This window comes from Lampetra fluviatilis, chromosome 2, assembly GCF_964198595.1.
Source record: "Lampetra fluviatilis chromosome 2, kcLamFluv1.1, whole genome shotgun sequence".
Taxonomy (NCBI): Eukaryota; Metazoa; Chordata; class Hyperoartia; order Petromyzontiformes; family Petromyzontidae; genus Lampetra; species Lampetra fluviatilis.
Window position 1 is genome coordinate 28129144 of NC_136276.1, and position 17800 is coordinate 28146943.

At 43.8% G+C, this 17800-nt stretch overlaps 1 protein-coding gene across 3 annotated transcripts in view; it reads left to right on the forward strand.

The window, feature by feature from the left end:
- Positions 1-17800, forward strand: part of LMBRD1 (LMBR1 domain containing 1) — a 320053-nt gene that overhangs the window by 245389 nt on the left and 56864 nt on the right. For 2 of the 3 annotated variants that reach the window (XM_078873086.1, XM_078873089.1), the window contains one exon: positions 4805-4909. The exons of the other annotated variant lie outside the window; for it this stretch is intronic. In XM_078873086.1, the coding sequence (XP_078729212.1) occupies positions 4805-4909 (105 nt within the window). The remainder of the gene's footprint in view (positions 1-4804; positions 4910-17800) is intronic. 3 annotated transcript variants of the gene reach the window in all.

The window sequence follows — 17800 nt, forward strand, 5'->3', positions numbered from 1 at the left end:
GGCAACGCTGAGCGACACGACCCCACTCGAGCCAATCTCGGAGTGAAACTGGACCAACCGTACGCTAACCTTCCACGACCACTGGAAAAAGGTAGCCGCCAAGACCAAAACAAGGGTCAACCTGGTCCAGAAACTGTCAAGCACGAGCTGTGGAGCATCAGCATCAATGCTACAGACATCAAACTTGGCCCTTGTTTACTTTGTTGCAGAGCACTGTGCACCGGTATGGACCAGAAGTAGTCACGCTCGACTTGTTGATGTCCAACTGAACGCTGCAATGCGGTGTATCACCGGAACCCTCAAGTCGACCCCAGCACCCTGGTTGCCCTGTCGCAAATCTCTCCCCCACCATTCCGCCGCAACCCTCCGGGAAGTCCTGCGAATCGCAGAAAACGATCGCCCCTTCCCATTCACCAGGAGCTCAAGCACGTCCCTCGTCATCGCTCGAAGAACACGCAAGCCCTTTTGGACCCCATGCACTGAACCTTCAACGATGCGAGTTCAACACCGATGAAGCTTGGAGAGCTGAACGGAGTTTAAAAGAACTCACAAACAAATATCTTGTTGTGAAAGACCCAACGCAGAAGATACCTACGTTTGATCTTCCAGGAGGCAGATGGTCCACCCTAAACCGCATCTGCACAAACCATGGCAGATGCGGATACCTGATGCACAAATAGAAAATTAAAAAAAACTCTCCAGTAGTGTGCGACTGTGGTTATCCAGAACAAGACCTATGAGATTGTTCTTGTTGCTCTGCATCTACATCAGCTGTACGAAAGAGGTAGATCGGCGAGTGATGTCTGAAATGATCCTTCGCCCCCACTAACACATACCAACCAGTACGGTTCAGTATAGTTAAACACGCGAGGAGAAAAACAAGTCTTTGAAGATTTCCTCAAGTGAACGTTGGCAAGCCATTCACGTCTGCTTTGGTGTACTTGACGGAACGGCGGACTGACTCACAAGTCGAGTTTCCTAATGTAACCGGGTCAGGGCCGAAGAGACCAATATAGAGCCTCGCTTGCAAGCATGTGACCTGGGTCACCAAAATGACGATAAACGCAACAACATGAAGTATGGAATTGAAGAGACGTGTGTGCACGGAAGCATGCAGATGCATATGCAAATGTCTGGAATGCCCATCCATCCGCACTTGAACATTCTAACCCGCATGCTAATTGAGCCAGTATGTGGAATCGCATTATTCGTTTTAATATAAGCCACACTTTTTTTAAAGGTACATTGTTGGAAATCTGGCCCAAATATTGCAGAGGTCCAGATAAGTGTACTGGTAAGCCGTTGTGGTCGGTTTGGTACTGATTGGTTTAGGGGTTTATTAGTTATCGTGAAAACAAATTCTCTTGGGACAGATAGATGCCTAATGGATGAACAGGCCAGGCCTAATATTTCCCAGCTACATCAATAAGTAGCCTGTGACTCCCTTAGCAATTATACATCACCACTCATATTCACTACTATGATATTTTTTAATTATACATTTCTTACAGCCATTTCGTTAATAGACTAACATTTAACAAGGTCTGAGAGAGAGTACATTTGCATGCTTGCATGTATTTAAAGCATATATTCACATTCAGGTCAGTATTGGCGGGCTTAAATTTATCCAGGATTTTTTGTCGATTTGCACCTTAAGCTGCAGGTATTCCGCGAATGTGCATACAACAATTAATTGGATTTGTTTGTCGGACCCACGGGGCCTTGTGTGAAGGCTCAAGCAAGGCGAGACACATGAGGAATCTCAGCACACAAGATAATTGGCCAATTTTTTGAAAGCCACAATATTATTTTACGCTCTGATAATAAAGTTGTGCCATTGATCCGGCCTTTAGAGCTGGGCAATGGCGAGCCTCCTTGATTCCTCTCTTCTCATTGATTGCTTCGCAACAAAGTGTCGGCTGGAGGTGGAATTCACCCGTGAGTCCATTACGCACTTATTGATTTGGTAAAATATGCACTTTCGCCAAGATCCTTCTCCGACGACAGAGAGCGCTGGTTTTCTATTTTTAAGTTTTAATTTGATAAGCTATTGCAGCTTGTCGGTTAGCACCCCTGTCCCGTGACTTAATTCACCGACCCTGTAAACATAATAACGAATGCAGCACATTTAAAAGACGAAAATCTCTGCTTTGAAAATATGACGGACTTAAGGTGGGTGAGCTCTGCTAGGTGCCAAATAAAACAACGTGGCAGTTTACTTTGTTTCAAGGACATTTTCCATGAATGCACAACGATTGATTTGTCTCCTATTATTGCTTTATTATTTTAACTTTGTTTAAGCACTAATATCCTGTGGGAGTTAGCTAAGGGGAAATTGGACCATTGGTCTAAACCGTGTTTAATTCGTTTACACGCAATAAATGAGAATGCTAATGAACTGGAAAAATGTTGCATTACAATAATGTAGTGACACGCAGAGGTCAGAATATATCCCTGCTCTTGCCCATCTCTACTGATTGTGGAAATTCCTTTAAACTCCTTGTTGCTGTGGCAGGCACCTGAATTCCCATAGGTATCTGGCAGATGCAGCAGTATAAAGGTTGTGTGTAATTTTTCGATTTAAAGCTTTCGTGACTGCAGGGATTCATCTTCTTGGTTCTTTCGGAAAAGTCACGTAGAAGGGAAATAATCAAATAATAAAAATAAAACAATAAAATAATTCTCATGACGTTTCGGCCACAACGCAAGCAGCCGTCCTCAGGTGGAAGAACAGGTCTGTGGGAAAGACAGCGTCAGACCTGTTCTTCACCTGAGGACGGCTGCTTGCGTTGTGGCCGAAACGTCGTGAGAATTGTATTTTATTATGTTTTATTTTTATTATTTTATTATTTCCCTTCTACGTGACTTTACCGAAAGAACCAAGAAGGTTGTGTAATTGACGATGAGTTGGATGGGTTGGACCTTTATAGATGGGTTGGATTTTGGCAAAGTGGACGAGGAATTGGGATGACAAAGGCAGGTGTCGGTATGTCTGTTTGTATTTTGAACTTCTTTCGCACCGTGCGTAGCCAACCGTGCTAATCGGAGATGCGGGGGATAGGACAACAAACTAAACAAAAAAAATCCAACAACGCCAGACAGTCTGTGAGATTGAACAGGTGGATTCTTTGCCCTTGTGTGTGTATACATGGTGGAGGAGCGGTGGAGGAGCGGTGGTGTAGCGGTTAGCGCGCTGCGCTTTGAACACCATGACCCGAATTCGATTTCTGCTCTCGGCCAACACCGGTGACTGCTTGGTCGAATCAGCCTCAAATGAGTACCTGGTGCGGTGTGTAAACATCAGCACTGGGGAGACAAAGGTGGTCGGGCGTGGTGCTGGCCACCCAACCACCTTGTGTGCCGTGCCAGCCTTCATAAGTGCTCGCTAACAGCATTTTCCCAAAAAGTCTATTAAGGCTATACGGGGGATCTTATTTGCTCATGGAGCTAGTTTTAGCACTATTTAAATATTCAACATTATTTTTGTGTGGATGAGAGATGATAATGATGGATAATAGTGAATAGATGATGAAAGCATGATTTAAAAACGAACGGCCCTTTCACTGTCTACTCACCGATGGAGGCTTCCGTGCGGTTTTTTTTTATCGGGTGCAATGATGAACAATAGCTGTATCACACGTTAGTACATCTCATCGGCATAAACATTGCGTTTACTGCAGTTCAAAGACCCAGTCCCTACAAGGCGTGTGGTGAGGTTAGGAGATGTCCACATGCTCGGCACTTGGGTTGTATGACCATACTTCACCGCGTTGATCAGCTCGGGTCTGTGAAAGGGGGCGGGAGGACCAGGATAATCCACGTCCACCGATTTCCCCCGTGGCTGGGAATCGAACAGCGCATCGCGCGATCCACCGCGCCTCCCTCACGCGTGCTTCTACGGTGCGCGTGCCCTCGTGCAAACAATCGCGAAACTTCTCCAATGTCGCGACGTGCACCATTCATTATTTTATTTACGTCGACTGATCAGCAGGGGTTGGTATATCTGTTCCTGTCGGTTGATTGCAGCAGCTTGCGCACAATCCGAAGGCATTAAACACAGCTGCAGTTTTCTCATGCCTCTAGTTGCCTCGAGGTTAAAGGTACGAACCGCAATTACCCACGTTCAGGGAGCCTATTTAATTCGCTTTGCTTCAGAGCAACTTCCTGCATTCACTCGGGACACTCACTGTGACCTTCCAGCACTATCAGCGAGATTAAAGGCGGGCATACAGAAGAGGCTTTCATCCTTTAACTCGCCTTCATCGTGTCTGTATTAGCATGCAATTTATCCTTTGTTGTATTGTCATCCGGTGCACATAATTATAATTGGCGTGAACAAAAGACGGTTCGTCCATCCTCTTTATGTTCATCCTCTTTTAAGTTTATATTAAAAAAAGGTATTGCACGTATTTATTGTGGAAGTGCACTCCAGTAAAGTATGCGTTTTTATATATATATATGTGTGTGTGTGTTTATAGATATGTAATCGAAAAAAAACATGCCTTGGTTAGTAATATATAATTTGCATTGGTGCAATCTCAAATTACTCCTGCAAAACCTCGTGAATATTGTTCTTTTTAAAAATATTCGCACGAGTAAAAAAGAATCAGCAATGTTAGTTGTTGCTTAAGGGACCAAACACACTTGCTTTCAAAGCGATATAACTGTTGACAGTGCAGTGTTTACGAGGTAAGTAGACGTAGCAGAAATTGAGTTTGATCCCGCAGACTTGAAAGCGTGGCAATGCGTTGTGTTGTGGCGTCATCCGGGCTCCAGTGTCCTTTGTCATTGTGTTTGTGCGCAGGTTTTCCCTTTGGACTATATCCTGATGGCCATCATTACCATGTACTTTGTGGTGACCTCTATGGCTGGCATACGCAACATGGGAATATGGTTCTTCTGGATGAAGGTATGTTCGAGCATAATACACCCATTGCAAAAAAAACACGTTCACAGTTACAACAACGAAGGTGATGACACACCGATGCAGCATTTTTGCCTTTTGGCAGCACGAGTTCGATTCCCCCCTCACGGTCAACGCCGGTGACATGTTGTATGAACCGGTCATGGGCCTCGCCTAGGTTGACTCAGCCTCAAATTGGTACCCGGTGCGTGGTGTAAACATCAGCACTGTGGGGAGACAAAGGTGGCCGGGCGTGGTGCTGGCCCCCCACCCCCTCGTGTGCAATGTCGGCTTTCATAGGTGCTCTAACACAAATTGCTATGCGGGGGATACAAACCGATACAAAATTGTTCCCTTTTGGCAGCATGACAATAATTGCTTACTGACCTTCCCCCCCCTTTCCCCAAACCCCCCTACCCTCCGTTACCCCCCCTCCCCCCTCGTTACTCCCCCCTTTCCCCCCTCCCCATGAGATCACTTATTGGAGAGTAAAGTCAAATTGTCCTGCCGCTCAATCGAGAGCAATTATTCCGAGCTCATCTCCAATGTTGGCACTCGCAGTGATACAAATTCCACATCCCCTTGACAGGAGCCAGTCTCTTAATAGAGCCACCGCTGTTCACTTTCCTGCATTGTGGGTATCCGTTCAGCTGACCCTGGCGGAATGCCGGGCCGAGTCCTCTCCCCTCCGACGAGGATTTGAACTTTTGAGGCCTCCGATTGTGGATGGACAACCGAACCGCATCCATCATCGTGACCTATAATTTATGGCCAGGCACGAGCCTCATTGAGACTCAAGGCCCGATATCACTGAGCAATTGGCCATCGTTCTGCCACCCTTTGCCACCCTTTGGCAGAACGATGGCCGGTGTTTGTGAGGGGGGGGGGGGTGAGACACCCCAGAGCCCATTTAGTAACTTTGCGATTCATGTCAGGCCCATTCCACACTTCAAAGAGCCCATTCCATTTCTGCCTATTCCGACAAGTGTGGAATGCCCTATATAGAGCAGGGTTAGAGAAGAGCCAACGATGGCGACATTTCCTATCGCTCTGCAGAATCGTGTCAATCCTGCTTTGGGGATGCGGCTTGTGCAGCAGGAGCGTCATTATCCTCCATAATAACGGTTTTTTTTGGGTTCGATTGTGTACATATAAATGTGTCGTTAACCCAACCACTACCCGACAGCGAATTAGTAATGTTTGTGACGTAAACAAGACGTGCCAATTAGTTACTACTTCAGCACACCGGTGTGTTGAAGAGTAAACCCACAGCATTTACGATCTGTTTACGTGACAAACCTACTAATTGGCTGTGTCGGGTGGTGGCCGGTTAACAACACATTTACATTTACGCGATCTAACCCAAAAAACCTTTATTATGAATAATATTGGTCACAAAAGCCTACGTGTTAATCATCATCTTCATTCATCATTTCCATCATCGTTAACATTAAGAAAGTGCCTCTCCCAGGCACTGAGTGTGGGCACTTGCCAACATCACTACGATGGCCATTTTTGATTGACAACAGGGAAGCTGCTGTTCGCTTCCCAGTGGAGTCGAGTTCATTTGACCAATTGCAGAAGGAAGGTGGGCTGAGTTAACCCTGAAAAATAATGTCAACAGGGGAGCCCTTCGAATAATTGTATCTCTGACCATTGCACAAACTGTTTGCTAATCTGTGTAACTGTAAAAAAGTTCTCTAAAGTTCTTTATCACAGGCCATTGTCTGTGTCCTCTTTGAGAGGCATAACGAGAATGCACTCATCGCATTCATGCGAAGCAAGGGTGACTCAATACGAGGATATTGAATCCTTAACGCTGAAATCGTTGCACTGCTGTCATCATTTGCACGGCTTATAGAAGGAAAAAATAGACGAGCTCGTGTTTCAGGCAATGATCCTCATAATATGACTTTATTTTGGTGACTTATTCGTGTTATCTTTCTGTGCACCTCGGCTAGATTACCAGCTCTTTGACGTTCTAAATGGTTTCCTGGGGTGGAGCGGCGGCGTAGTGCTTCGCCATGCTGTGCTACAACCGGGAAAACTAAGTTCGATTAATTTCCGGATGAGTGAAAAGATGAACCGGTTACGAGCGTAGTAAAGTAGAGGGAAACAATGACCACACCATCACGCAGGGAGGCTCTCTCTTGGCACTGGGTTGACATAGGGCATTGTTTGCCAGCTGATATTTAAGGAGTGAAAAATAAATAACAATTAAAAATGCCAGATAATATCACGGATACTAAGTCAAAAGTGCAGTTTGCCTTGCTGCTTTAAGAATGCTCTTGTTGTGAAAACGTGGTGACATTAAGATAGCACTGGTATATTTTAGTATAAACAGACCTAATCTCCATGAACTGCCTTTTAACTATGAAGCCATTGATTTAAATGAAAAAGAATTAATTTAGAATTATCCTAAGAACTATTTAAATGTTTTTCTCTGAAAGCCCCGTGAACAGTAGATAGCTAAACTTTTTTTTTACTGTACTGAGGTGCAACTTTAAATGGCAATGCACGATTCCTATTCACTTTAACAGGTAATTAAAGATACTTTTTCAGTGAATATAGCAACTCTTCTACTTACGGACACTCGACTTACGAATTTTCAGAGATACGAACAAACCTGATCCGAACAAACCTGTTCGTATGTCCAGTTGCATGTACGGATCGCGAGTCGTGAGTTCAACCGCCGCCCAATAGACGGTAGTGATGGCATCAACATGTGCAGAACGTGAAGAACCGGTGACATCTACATCTACAGGAAGTTATGCAACTTTAAAGCCATTCCCCGTATTTAGTGTACACGTCGTACAACATGTTTGGAATCGACAGGAGTAAAGTTGGACTTACGAACAAATCGACTTATAAACAGACTTCTGGAACCTAACTTGATCATAAGTAGGAGTCCCTGTGTAAGCTTTCTCGAGAATAAACACGGGTGGAACTACTTTCAATTTCAAGTTTTAGATTTGAAGCTTTCGTGACTGCAAGGATTCATACTCTTAGATTTTTTCGGTAAAGTCACGTAGGTAAAAAATGAAATTAAAATTAATAAAAAAAAAATCACTATTATGTATTATTATTTTATTTTTATAAATTTTTATTTCATTTTTTACCTACGTGACTTTACCGAAAAAATTAAGAGTATAATTTCAAGTTTACGTTGTTTAACGAGGTGAGAACTAAAGAGAATAAAATAAGTCTCGTGTGCAAGAGTGACCACCTGGGGCATTTGTCTGCCAGTAGGGGATGTTGGCTGCTATTAATAATCCCAATGGAGTAACTCACGGTGTTTTATTTTTCTTTCCAATTTGGCAAATTTAGACCCTGATGCCGGCACACGACGGGACTTCTCTTGCGAATGACACCAGGGGGAATTTCGATTTAAAGCTTTCGTGACTGCAGGGATTCATCTTCTTGGTTCTTTCGGTAAAGTCACGTAGAAGGGAAATAATAAAATAATAAAAATAAAACATAATAAAATAATTCTCACGACGTTTCGGACGGCTGCTTGCGTTGTGGCCGAAACGTCGTGAGAATTATTTTATGATGTTTTATTTTTATTATTTTATTATTTCCCTTCTACGTGACTTTACCGAAAGAACCAAGAAGATCAGGGGGAATCTTTAATGCCCGCTGTGAGTGAGGCAGAGAGGGAAAGCACGTTATCGTTTCGGTTATTACACTGGCAGTATCAAGCAGGGCGGCCTGCTGCATTCGAACTGTGAACCTCTGCAACAAGCGGTCGTGAACGTCTATACCTCCTGCGAGGTGGCACTCGTTAAGACTGGCAACATTGAGCCCAGTGGTGAGGTTTCCACACTCACTGGGCAGGCAAACCTTTGAAATCTCAGACGTGCCTCCGTTTTTCTTTAGCATGATCCAAAGCTCAATACAAATTCCAGTAAATTCTTTCACGTGTGGCACTGATAAACAGATACAATACCATTGCCCGACACCAATTTTCAAAACGTGACTTTATTTCTTATCGGAACATTATCAATGCATTTGTCTTGATTTCTTACAATTGTCTACGTTTGCACATATTTACTCGTCATAATGTAATTTATATTCCCAATTATGTACGAGTATCGCTTTAACTAGATTATTTATTTTCAATTGCCTCTAACCTTGCATTAATTTATTATATCAACCATATAGGGAAGAAGGTCTGAGTTGACCCTTAACCTGGATTTTAACTTCCAAACTTCTGATTTTGAGACGTTCACTATAATCACAGCGCCACCCATCCGCATGTAACGCACGAAGCATTGCGAGCCCTTTTGTCATTAATGATCACAGCCTGTATAGCTGCAGTAGCTTTTTGGCCATGGGGTCTTTTTTTCCGCAGTAGTAACACCATTAGTAATGCATCGCCATATTTGCGTTTTTTAAAGCAATTTTGTTTGGTGTTCGCAAATTGTGCACATTAAATAGAATGTATTTTTAAGCGTCTGGTAATTATGGGTTCCTGAATGAGCACCATGATCTCAATGTTCATTAGTGAGGGGCAATGTGTTTGTTTATAATGCTCCACATTCTCTAACCCCTCACCTCCGACTCCCCATCATATGTATAAACACATTTTATTGCATGCCGCTCATGCTGGTTAACCCTGACAATTATATATCAATATCTAACACTATTTTTGTCCCTGGGTAGTAAGTGTTATTTCCTAATTGCTTATGCCTCAAAAGTAACATAAAATTGATTTTATTCCCCACAAACTTTGCTTTTGTGACCAGGACTTTACGTGAAGGAATGACACAAAAGCACACCACGTTTTCTCATTGAAAATAGGTAAATTTCAAAATACAACTGTCCTGGTCACAAAAGCAAAGTTTGTGGGGAATAATATCCATTTTATGTTACTTTTGAGGCATAAGCAATTAGGAAATAACACTTACTACCCAGGAACATTTTGTAATTCACTGTGTTTTGTAACACAGTGAATTACAATTCCTATCGACTCTAAAACGTGGTGGCGTGTGCTTGTAATCCAGCGACCTGCAGGTGAAGTTGCTAATAGCTTGTGCAACGGCAGTGTATTTGCAGTTTGTGTTTTCCCTGATGTTGGGGTTTCTCTGGTCTCTGGGTACTCAGGATTCCTCCCACAGACAAAACAGAAAATGCAGGTAACATTAGCCGGGCAGTGGTGACACACGCTTTAATCCAGGTGAGGGTTGGCGGATCACCGCACACACATGTTGTGAAACTCCCTTCCCGTGGGGGCGTCGAGATGCCTTACCCTGGCTCTGCAGGAGAAGGCAGTACAGGAAATGTGGACTCGCATCATCTGTCCCATCAGTTTGGGATAGAGTGTCACCCCCTCGCACGAGTGGGGTTTTCTCCGGGTGCTCCTGTTTCCTGCCACGGGCAGTGTAAACACTATATATACTCTTCGTTATTTCGGTAAAGTCACGTAGGTAAAAAAAATGAAATTAAAATTAATAAAAATAAAATAATAAAATCACGACGTTTCGGAGGCAACACAAGTCTCCGTCATCAGGTGGGACCGTCACAGCCAGATTTGATGCATCAAGTGTAAACACTCACTAATGTTTTTAATCGAAACGCGCCTCCATATTTGCGGAATTGCGCAACGTCGCATGATGCCGTTGCATGAATGGCATGATATAAGTGCTCAATATGATTGTGATGTGCAGGACCCTCTTAAATGTGTGCCTTGAGGCTCAGTAAAACTGATGGGTAATCAGAAAATTGTTTTTTTATTGGTGAGGAAATTCATTTATTTTAAGCATGTATGGTAATATTTCATTGAATTACAATATCAGCATCCAGTTGTATGCCAGAATTCTGATGAGTGACTCTCTTACAGAAGGAACTCTTAATTTTTAAGTTGTGCTCGGCAATCTCTAAAAAAAAATTTGTTCGGACATTTGGTCACCGGAGAGAATGAGCCCTTGTCGCGATGCAGAACGTGCCGTATATAAAGACGTGCCCGCACGCTCGTCCCTTCGTCAGGACTCGCCGCTTTGAAATGATAAACGAGAAAGTTTAGGAGCGCATTTTTGTTCTGGGTAACAGCACCCAGCCCGAGGAAGGCCCTGAACTCCCTGAGAGGCCACTTAAAGAGTTCTACCAAGCAGTATTCTACCAAAGAGAGAGAATCGGCTTGAAAACGATGACTAATTAAGCCAGCCGTTTGGCTACATGTTGGCAAGGGCGCTGTCAAAAGCTCTGCCTGTAATGTAGTTCATTTTTGTGCTTATGCATTGATTGAGGCAATCACAACTTTTAAACATATGTAGTGTTCTTCACGGAGGCACACACTTGACTTGGAGGCAAGACGTTTATTTCAACACCCCAACTGGTTAACGACATAAACGTACGGAATAACAACATAGGTGATAGCCACTTGATTATTAACTAAGCCACAACGGGGCAACTCCATAACCGGGTCAGTTAGTAACATTCTGACTCACCCACGATGCCGAGCGAAGACCGAAGGTCGGTGAGACATAGCACCGAGGGTTTACTCCATAGAACAGCCCCGATCGGGGCTCGGGAATCGGCCTTTATCGGCCGCGGTTTGGCCGGGCTCCCCCCTTGGCCACGCCCCCTTCCAGATCCTTCGCGAAGGCTCTGGCCCCTACATCACGTGTCCCTCTCTCCCTCTTTTTGCCCCCCCTTGCCACCTCGTCCGGTCACGTACCCACTCAGGGTCACCCAGACTGTCATGTCCTCACTCGACCTCTCTCTCAGTGTCACCAGAACTATGCCCCCCTAGGGCCCACTTCCATGGCATACCCACTGGTGCCCGAGAGAGGCCCAAGACCCACAGCTCCACTCTTGTGATGGTAGCTGGCGCGAGCAGCCATTGTTACCCTATTTATGTCACTACACATAAACACATGTAGAGGTGCATGAGCTCTACAGACTGTTGACTTCAGTTCTCACAAAGCGGTTCCCATCTCATGGACCCCGATGAACTTATCGGTCTAGGTCATCCCCAAGTCAGGATATGACCTTGTGACCTTCCGATTGAATGGCGTGGTCAAACCACAGGAGGGGGACCGAGCTCGATATTCGTCTGACAAAAGCAACAAATAATACGTGGAATGTTATTGTGCAGTAAGATTTCACTTGATTTCTATTGAACACTGGCAATCGTTCAGGGGTCTACATGGCCCATCACTATGTCTATGAAGGACTCAAAAGGTCAAAAAGGGGCTTTGCTAAGCACCAAGGGATTTGTGAAGACAACCAAACTCTGCGCCTGATCCACGTTTCAGTATCTTTCACCCTTGCATCTCGCCGCTCTGGCTGAAATCGTTGCTAATTGTCCATTTATCCGAATCTGAAGTTTCCCTTTAGGGGGGGTTCTCGTATTGGAATATCTGGTAATTCTCTTAATGAAGAATTGAGGAGAGTGGAGGTACCCAGAGGGTCGTAAAATGCATCTTGAGGAACCCCATCATTAGTACTCAATACCCTATTGTATTTAGCAAGTTGAAAAATATACTTGAATTTAGAAAAATAACTTACAATTAGTAACTGGTGCCGAAAGTGACTTTGTCAGCTCTGTCGGCTGCGTAACGAGAATACCGATTGTGCATGCAACCCTTGAAGCAACCCCTTAAGCTCGTTTAAACGTTAAACAACCTACGTCTCGTTGACCCTACGGCCACCGAGTTCCCTTCTGTGCAGGGGCGGCCTTTTCCACTGAAGCCGTGTGGATCCCCCAGCGTTCCACGCGGCAGCCCGTGTATTCGCAAACACTCCTGCCTCGAATGCTAAATCAAAAATATTGGACAGCGCTCACATTTGTTTACGCAAATCACTAACCTGTTGACGGCGGCGCTCGGTGCATTTCCTTTGTCAAGTTTTTTTTTACGAGAGCCTGCTTCCCCCGTCTGCTGCTGCTGCTGGGGAAAATGTTTCTTAAGTGAGGCGAAAGTCTGCCTGCTTTCTAGCGATGCTAAAAACTCGTTTGTGTTACAGACTTTGGGCGAATGAGTTCTGAAACTTCGTTGTTTTTTTATATTAATAACCTGGGCTGCTTCTTGAACCCTTTTTGTTGTTTTTTTAGTGTAACTTTGTTTCACAGTTAAGAGAAACTCTTAAGTGTGTTTGAGAGTATGTGCTTTTTTGATCACAGTATGTGTCGCATGGTTGTTTAATGGACATCTAATGCCCCCCTCCATCCCACAGTTATTTTTATAAACTCTTATAATTTTTGATCGCGATTAGATACTTAATTATTTCTCCATTTTATTTGTCTTGTCTGCACGAGTCTGTTGGTTTTATTAACCATTTGATGGAAAGTCCTCATTCCTATGGTGGGAGGCATCACAGGAGGGCCATTGTTGACTCACAAGAAGATTGTACCTATTTTATCCAATGCACAAGGGATGATGGGCTGCATTTACATCTTGTATTTGTGAATCTTGCCATCCTGAAACAAATTATTCGCAATTACATCTTTCCAGGTGGGCTGTTGCAATGTGTTCCCAAAACAACGTAATGATGAAAAAAGTACTCCTGACGTTTTACTATTCTCTATCCTTGGAGCATTCAAACAAAAGATGAATAGTGGGCATGTAACAACGCAGCAAATGGTATCGCGATAATGGAGCAAAGATAAGTAAATAAAAAGTCTGCACAATCAAGATAGCAAAACCGAGACAATACAAAAACTAGAAAACATTCTTTCATGCAATCACCACCCCCAAAGAGTTACGATGGGTCACATCGCTCAGGGGTGAATTGTCACTTGCCTCTTGGAATAGGGTCACGAGACAGCATTTTGTTTGTTGTTGAGAAGGCAGACTCCTGCCTAAATTCTCGGGAGAGTGGACAGATCCGTTAAAAGCAGCAGCAGCAGTCTGTGTACATCGCAGGCATCTGGCATCGTGTTTCCCTTCATCTTATGCCCGTGAACGTTGTTGAGATTGAAGCGTTGAATCGAGTCCAAATAGGCCTCAAACACTCGTGGCCTACTGCCAACAAAGCACAACCAACAAACCCTTGCGGTATTTACCACAACCACAACAACAACAGCAACAGCAACAACAACAAAACTGTAAGACACAAACCCTGATACGGATGCTCGAGAGAGTTCGTTAAACCTATCAAAGAAAAATTCACGTGAAAATAAAAAGTTATTATTTGCAATTCTAGATTTGAAGCTTTCGTGACTGCAAGGATTCATACTCTGAGGTTTTTTAGGTAAAGTCACGTAGGTAAAAAAAAAAGCTAAATAGTAAAAATAATAGAAGAAATAATAGAAATAAAATAATAAATCACGACGTTTCAGAGGCAACACAAGCTTCCGTCTTCAGTTGGAACCGTCACAGCACGCTTGCTGTATCAAGTAAAGAGAAATCCCAAGAGACCCGACCTTGTATATATACTGGTTGAGGGGGGGAGGAGCCAGGGTAGTCCCCTGGAGAGGAGTTTTTTTTAAATCCTTTATATTAAGTTCACTTGCTTGCTTGCTTGCTTAGGACCGTGCAAATCTTTCGGTCGTTTTTTAACCCACTTCCCGTGATCCAATCGAGCTGACATTTTGCACACAGACTCGTTGTGCGTGACAATTAATGTTCATGAAAAAATTTTCCCAAAATTTTACACTTTTTAAGACAAAAATATTATATTTAATTACCAATTGCTTAATGGTGCCATGCAATCATCTGACCCATAGGTGGCAGCCATCTCAAGCCAGAGGACGAGAGGACTCTAGCCGCCACGCATATAAAGGATTTATAATGAAAAAAATTGTTTTTACGGGTTATACTTGTTTTTTATTAGCAAGTTTACTGATCCACTTGTAAACAGTCCATTTTAGCCCAAGCAATTGGAAAGCAGATTACCTGTCCGTGGCAAGGCATGAACCATGGTTTATAAAGACAAAAATACAATAATTAAGTAGCTCTGCTGCTGAGGATGAACAGAAGCACAAGATGCACGCCTCGGACAAGCAGGGTTTTCCAAATATATTTTGACTGCCGGGCTGTGTCACACACATCTTACGCAGGTTTAATGATAATAATTATAACTTAGTATGCGCATGCCATCCTAGGATCCCAATGTGCATTGCATGAAAATCAGGAAACACAAACAGAACCAGTGGGCAACCGACCAAACTAAAGAGGGAAGGCCACTTTAACGAGATGGGGTTTCAAAGTAGCCTTAAATATACCTACCGACTCTGATTGCCTGATTTCAAGTGCCGAGGCGTTCCATAGGCCTGGCTGCCACGCCATTCAAGCTTCTCAGGTTCCTGTTGTCATTCCTTCAATTGACGTGTTCTGCCCAAACCACCCTACTTTCCTTCAGTCAATATGATGTCTCTTATTCGAGTTCGTATGCTGGTCCCTGTATTTATCTTTCTGCCTTTGCCGCATGCATCTTTCCATGATTCTTTGGAAACCTTTGAGCCTTTGTTCCATTTTGTCTTTCGAATGTTCATGTTTGCTGTCTATGTCAGAGTAGGAAATATACATGAATAATACATAAATAATGATTGCCATGATCAAATCATTTTTTTGTGCAAAATTCTGCGACCTGTTCCCACTTACGTCTTTATTTCATCTATTTTGATCCCGGTACATCTTCAGTCATTGCCTGAGGCATGTACTTACTGTGTATTCTGCCTCTGAATTCCACAATGTGCCTCTAACTGTTACTTTTTGTAAATCAAAAAACACATTCCTGCGGAGGGAGCTGGTAGGAACGTTGGGTTGCTCGGTCAATGGCCAGGGTCAACAGCGGCGTGGTGTATTCCGCAAATATGGCCGACTGTAAGGGCGGGCACAAGCCGGCGTGAGTAGGTTACACGTTGAGTTTTATAAGGGCACCACGGGGTGACCAGCCCCTCCCCACCCAGCCCCACCCAGCCCCACCCTCCCCACCCAGCCCCACCCTCCCCACCCTACCCTCTCCACCCATCCCATTTTTGGATGCACGACGGACGGACACAATAATCCCCTGTGGGCTGGTGGAACCAGATGGTTCCTACCAGTATTAGCAGGCCTTTATAAATCCAGCGCGGTGTGTGAAGCTCCCTCTCCAACGCATCACTCGTGGGAGTTGACTACACCACTATGCAGGATTGCGCGCTTTGGCCAGGAGCGGTTCAAATAATGCCGCTCCACCTCACATTTACGTGCGACATCAACAATAATCAAAAATAGACGTCAGTTTTGATGGATATGGTCAGCGGGGTGAGAGTGCTATGACAGCAAATAGCCTGATATTTATGATGAATTAAATTTGAGATTCATTGAAATGGCTTCATCTGTTCTACGAAAGCATACTTGTGATTAGGTCAATTGATGGCTTTCCATTCCCTGGCTTAAGGCTAAGATACCAGGGCACTGCTACATCACGTTGACACCATGTCGTTTAAACATCTGGGTTTCTTGGAACAGCAAATGACCTTACCACTTTCCCAGTCTCAAAAGTCATTTTCTAGCCAAGACCTATTTAACTTATCAGCTTTAGAATATTATATGTCTTCATTTTTTTACTTCAAATCTCGTTACCGCACACATAAATTCCCTCTTCGAATCTCCTCCTGCCCCCAGTGTCTGCCACCACTTGCTGGGAGGTGCTCATTTGAGTATAAATATTTTCTGAATCTTATTTTGCATAGATTTATATCGTGCCTTAGCCCAAGGCTGCTTCTTTAATTTGCGTCTGATTACAATAACTTTTGAATTGTAATGCTTTAGTCCCCAAAAGAGCATTATGCATACCTTAACCCGGTCATGACAACAGCATTGAGATTTGTTTTTGAGTCCTGCACGAGTAAAAAAAATTCGCAAAAATATCCATAGATTCTTGACTTTACTGGACAAGTTTGCAGACAATATATGTTTTTGCATGACCGGTGGGGAGGGAAAACAAACATCTAGAAATGTGTAAAGTATGTGGACAGAAAGGTTACGATGGACGTTTTGTGCAGTCTGTGCACCGACACACTGAATTGAAACTGCCTACGTGATGTGAAGTCTTATTTTTGTAAGTTTCAAATGACGGAATTTCACTTCGTGGTGCGATGAGTCGGCAATTAAGCGGAACCAAACGTGTCGGTGACATCGACGTTCGGGGAGAATAACGATTAAATAAACATTTTCAATGCTAAGCGAATACAAAATTTCAGTGAACAAATGAATACAGCTAGTGGCCATTGCGTTCGTGTGGGGTTATCAATAACCGGTGTGCGTTTCGCTCGAGACGTGTGGACGTTTAAATTGCGACTGGAAAAGATTAGCGCTGGAGGTACGGTGGCCGGAGTCCGCTGGCTCGCAAACATCGGTGCTCACTCTCCACACGTGCACTCGCAGTTCACGTGCACGCTCTCGCTCGCCGGCGTGCGCTCTCTCGTGCATGGTGGCTCGCGCGTGCGCGCAGTGGGTTCAAAAAGCTACTTCTGTCTTTCTCATAGCGAGCGATGCAATGCTGCGGGAACAATTGTGGAGGCTGAGGAATTCCATTGCTGTAATTGTCAGTGCTTTAAAACAACATTTTTACACAGATATCAAAATATTCAATGTTTTTTTTAACCCCCTAACTAAAATGATAATAACGATGTTTAATTTTACCAGGTAAGGCCTGGAAGTGACTTGTCCACACATGATAGCTCAACAAATTGGAATTTCAAGTGGCATTTTATTGCGGCCAAATAACTCTAAACAATTGAGCAATGCTGATTTTTACGTGTAACTTTTGAGACCGGAATTTACACCTTCTGATGGTGGGAGCTCTTCACTCCAAAGGACAACTTACCGATGGCTTCCTCGTGCTCATTTTAACAACCCCATAAGGGATGATGGAGTGAGGCAATCCCCTCCCCCCCAACTAGGATTTGAATATACAACCTTCCAATTGCTAGCAGTGTGTTCCAACTATAAAAATGTTATCCGT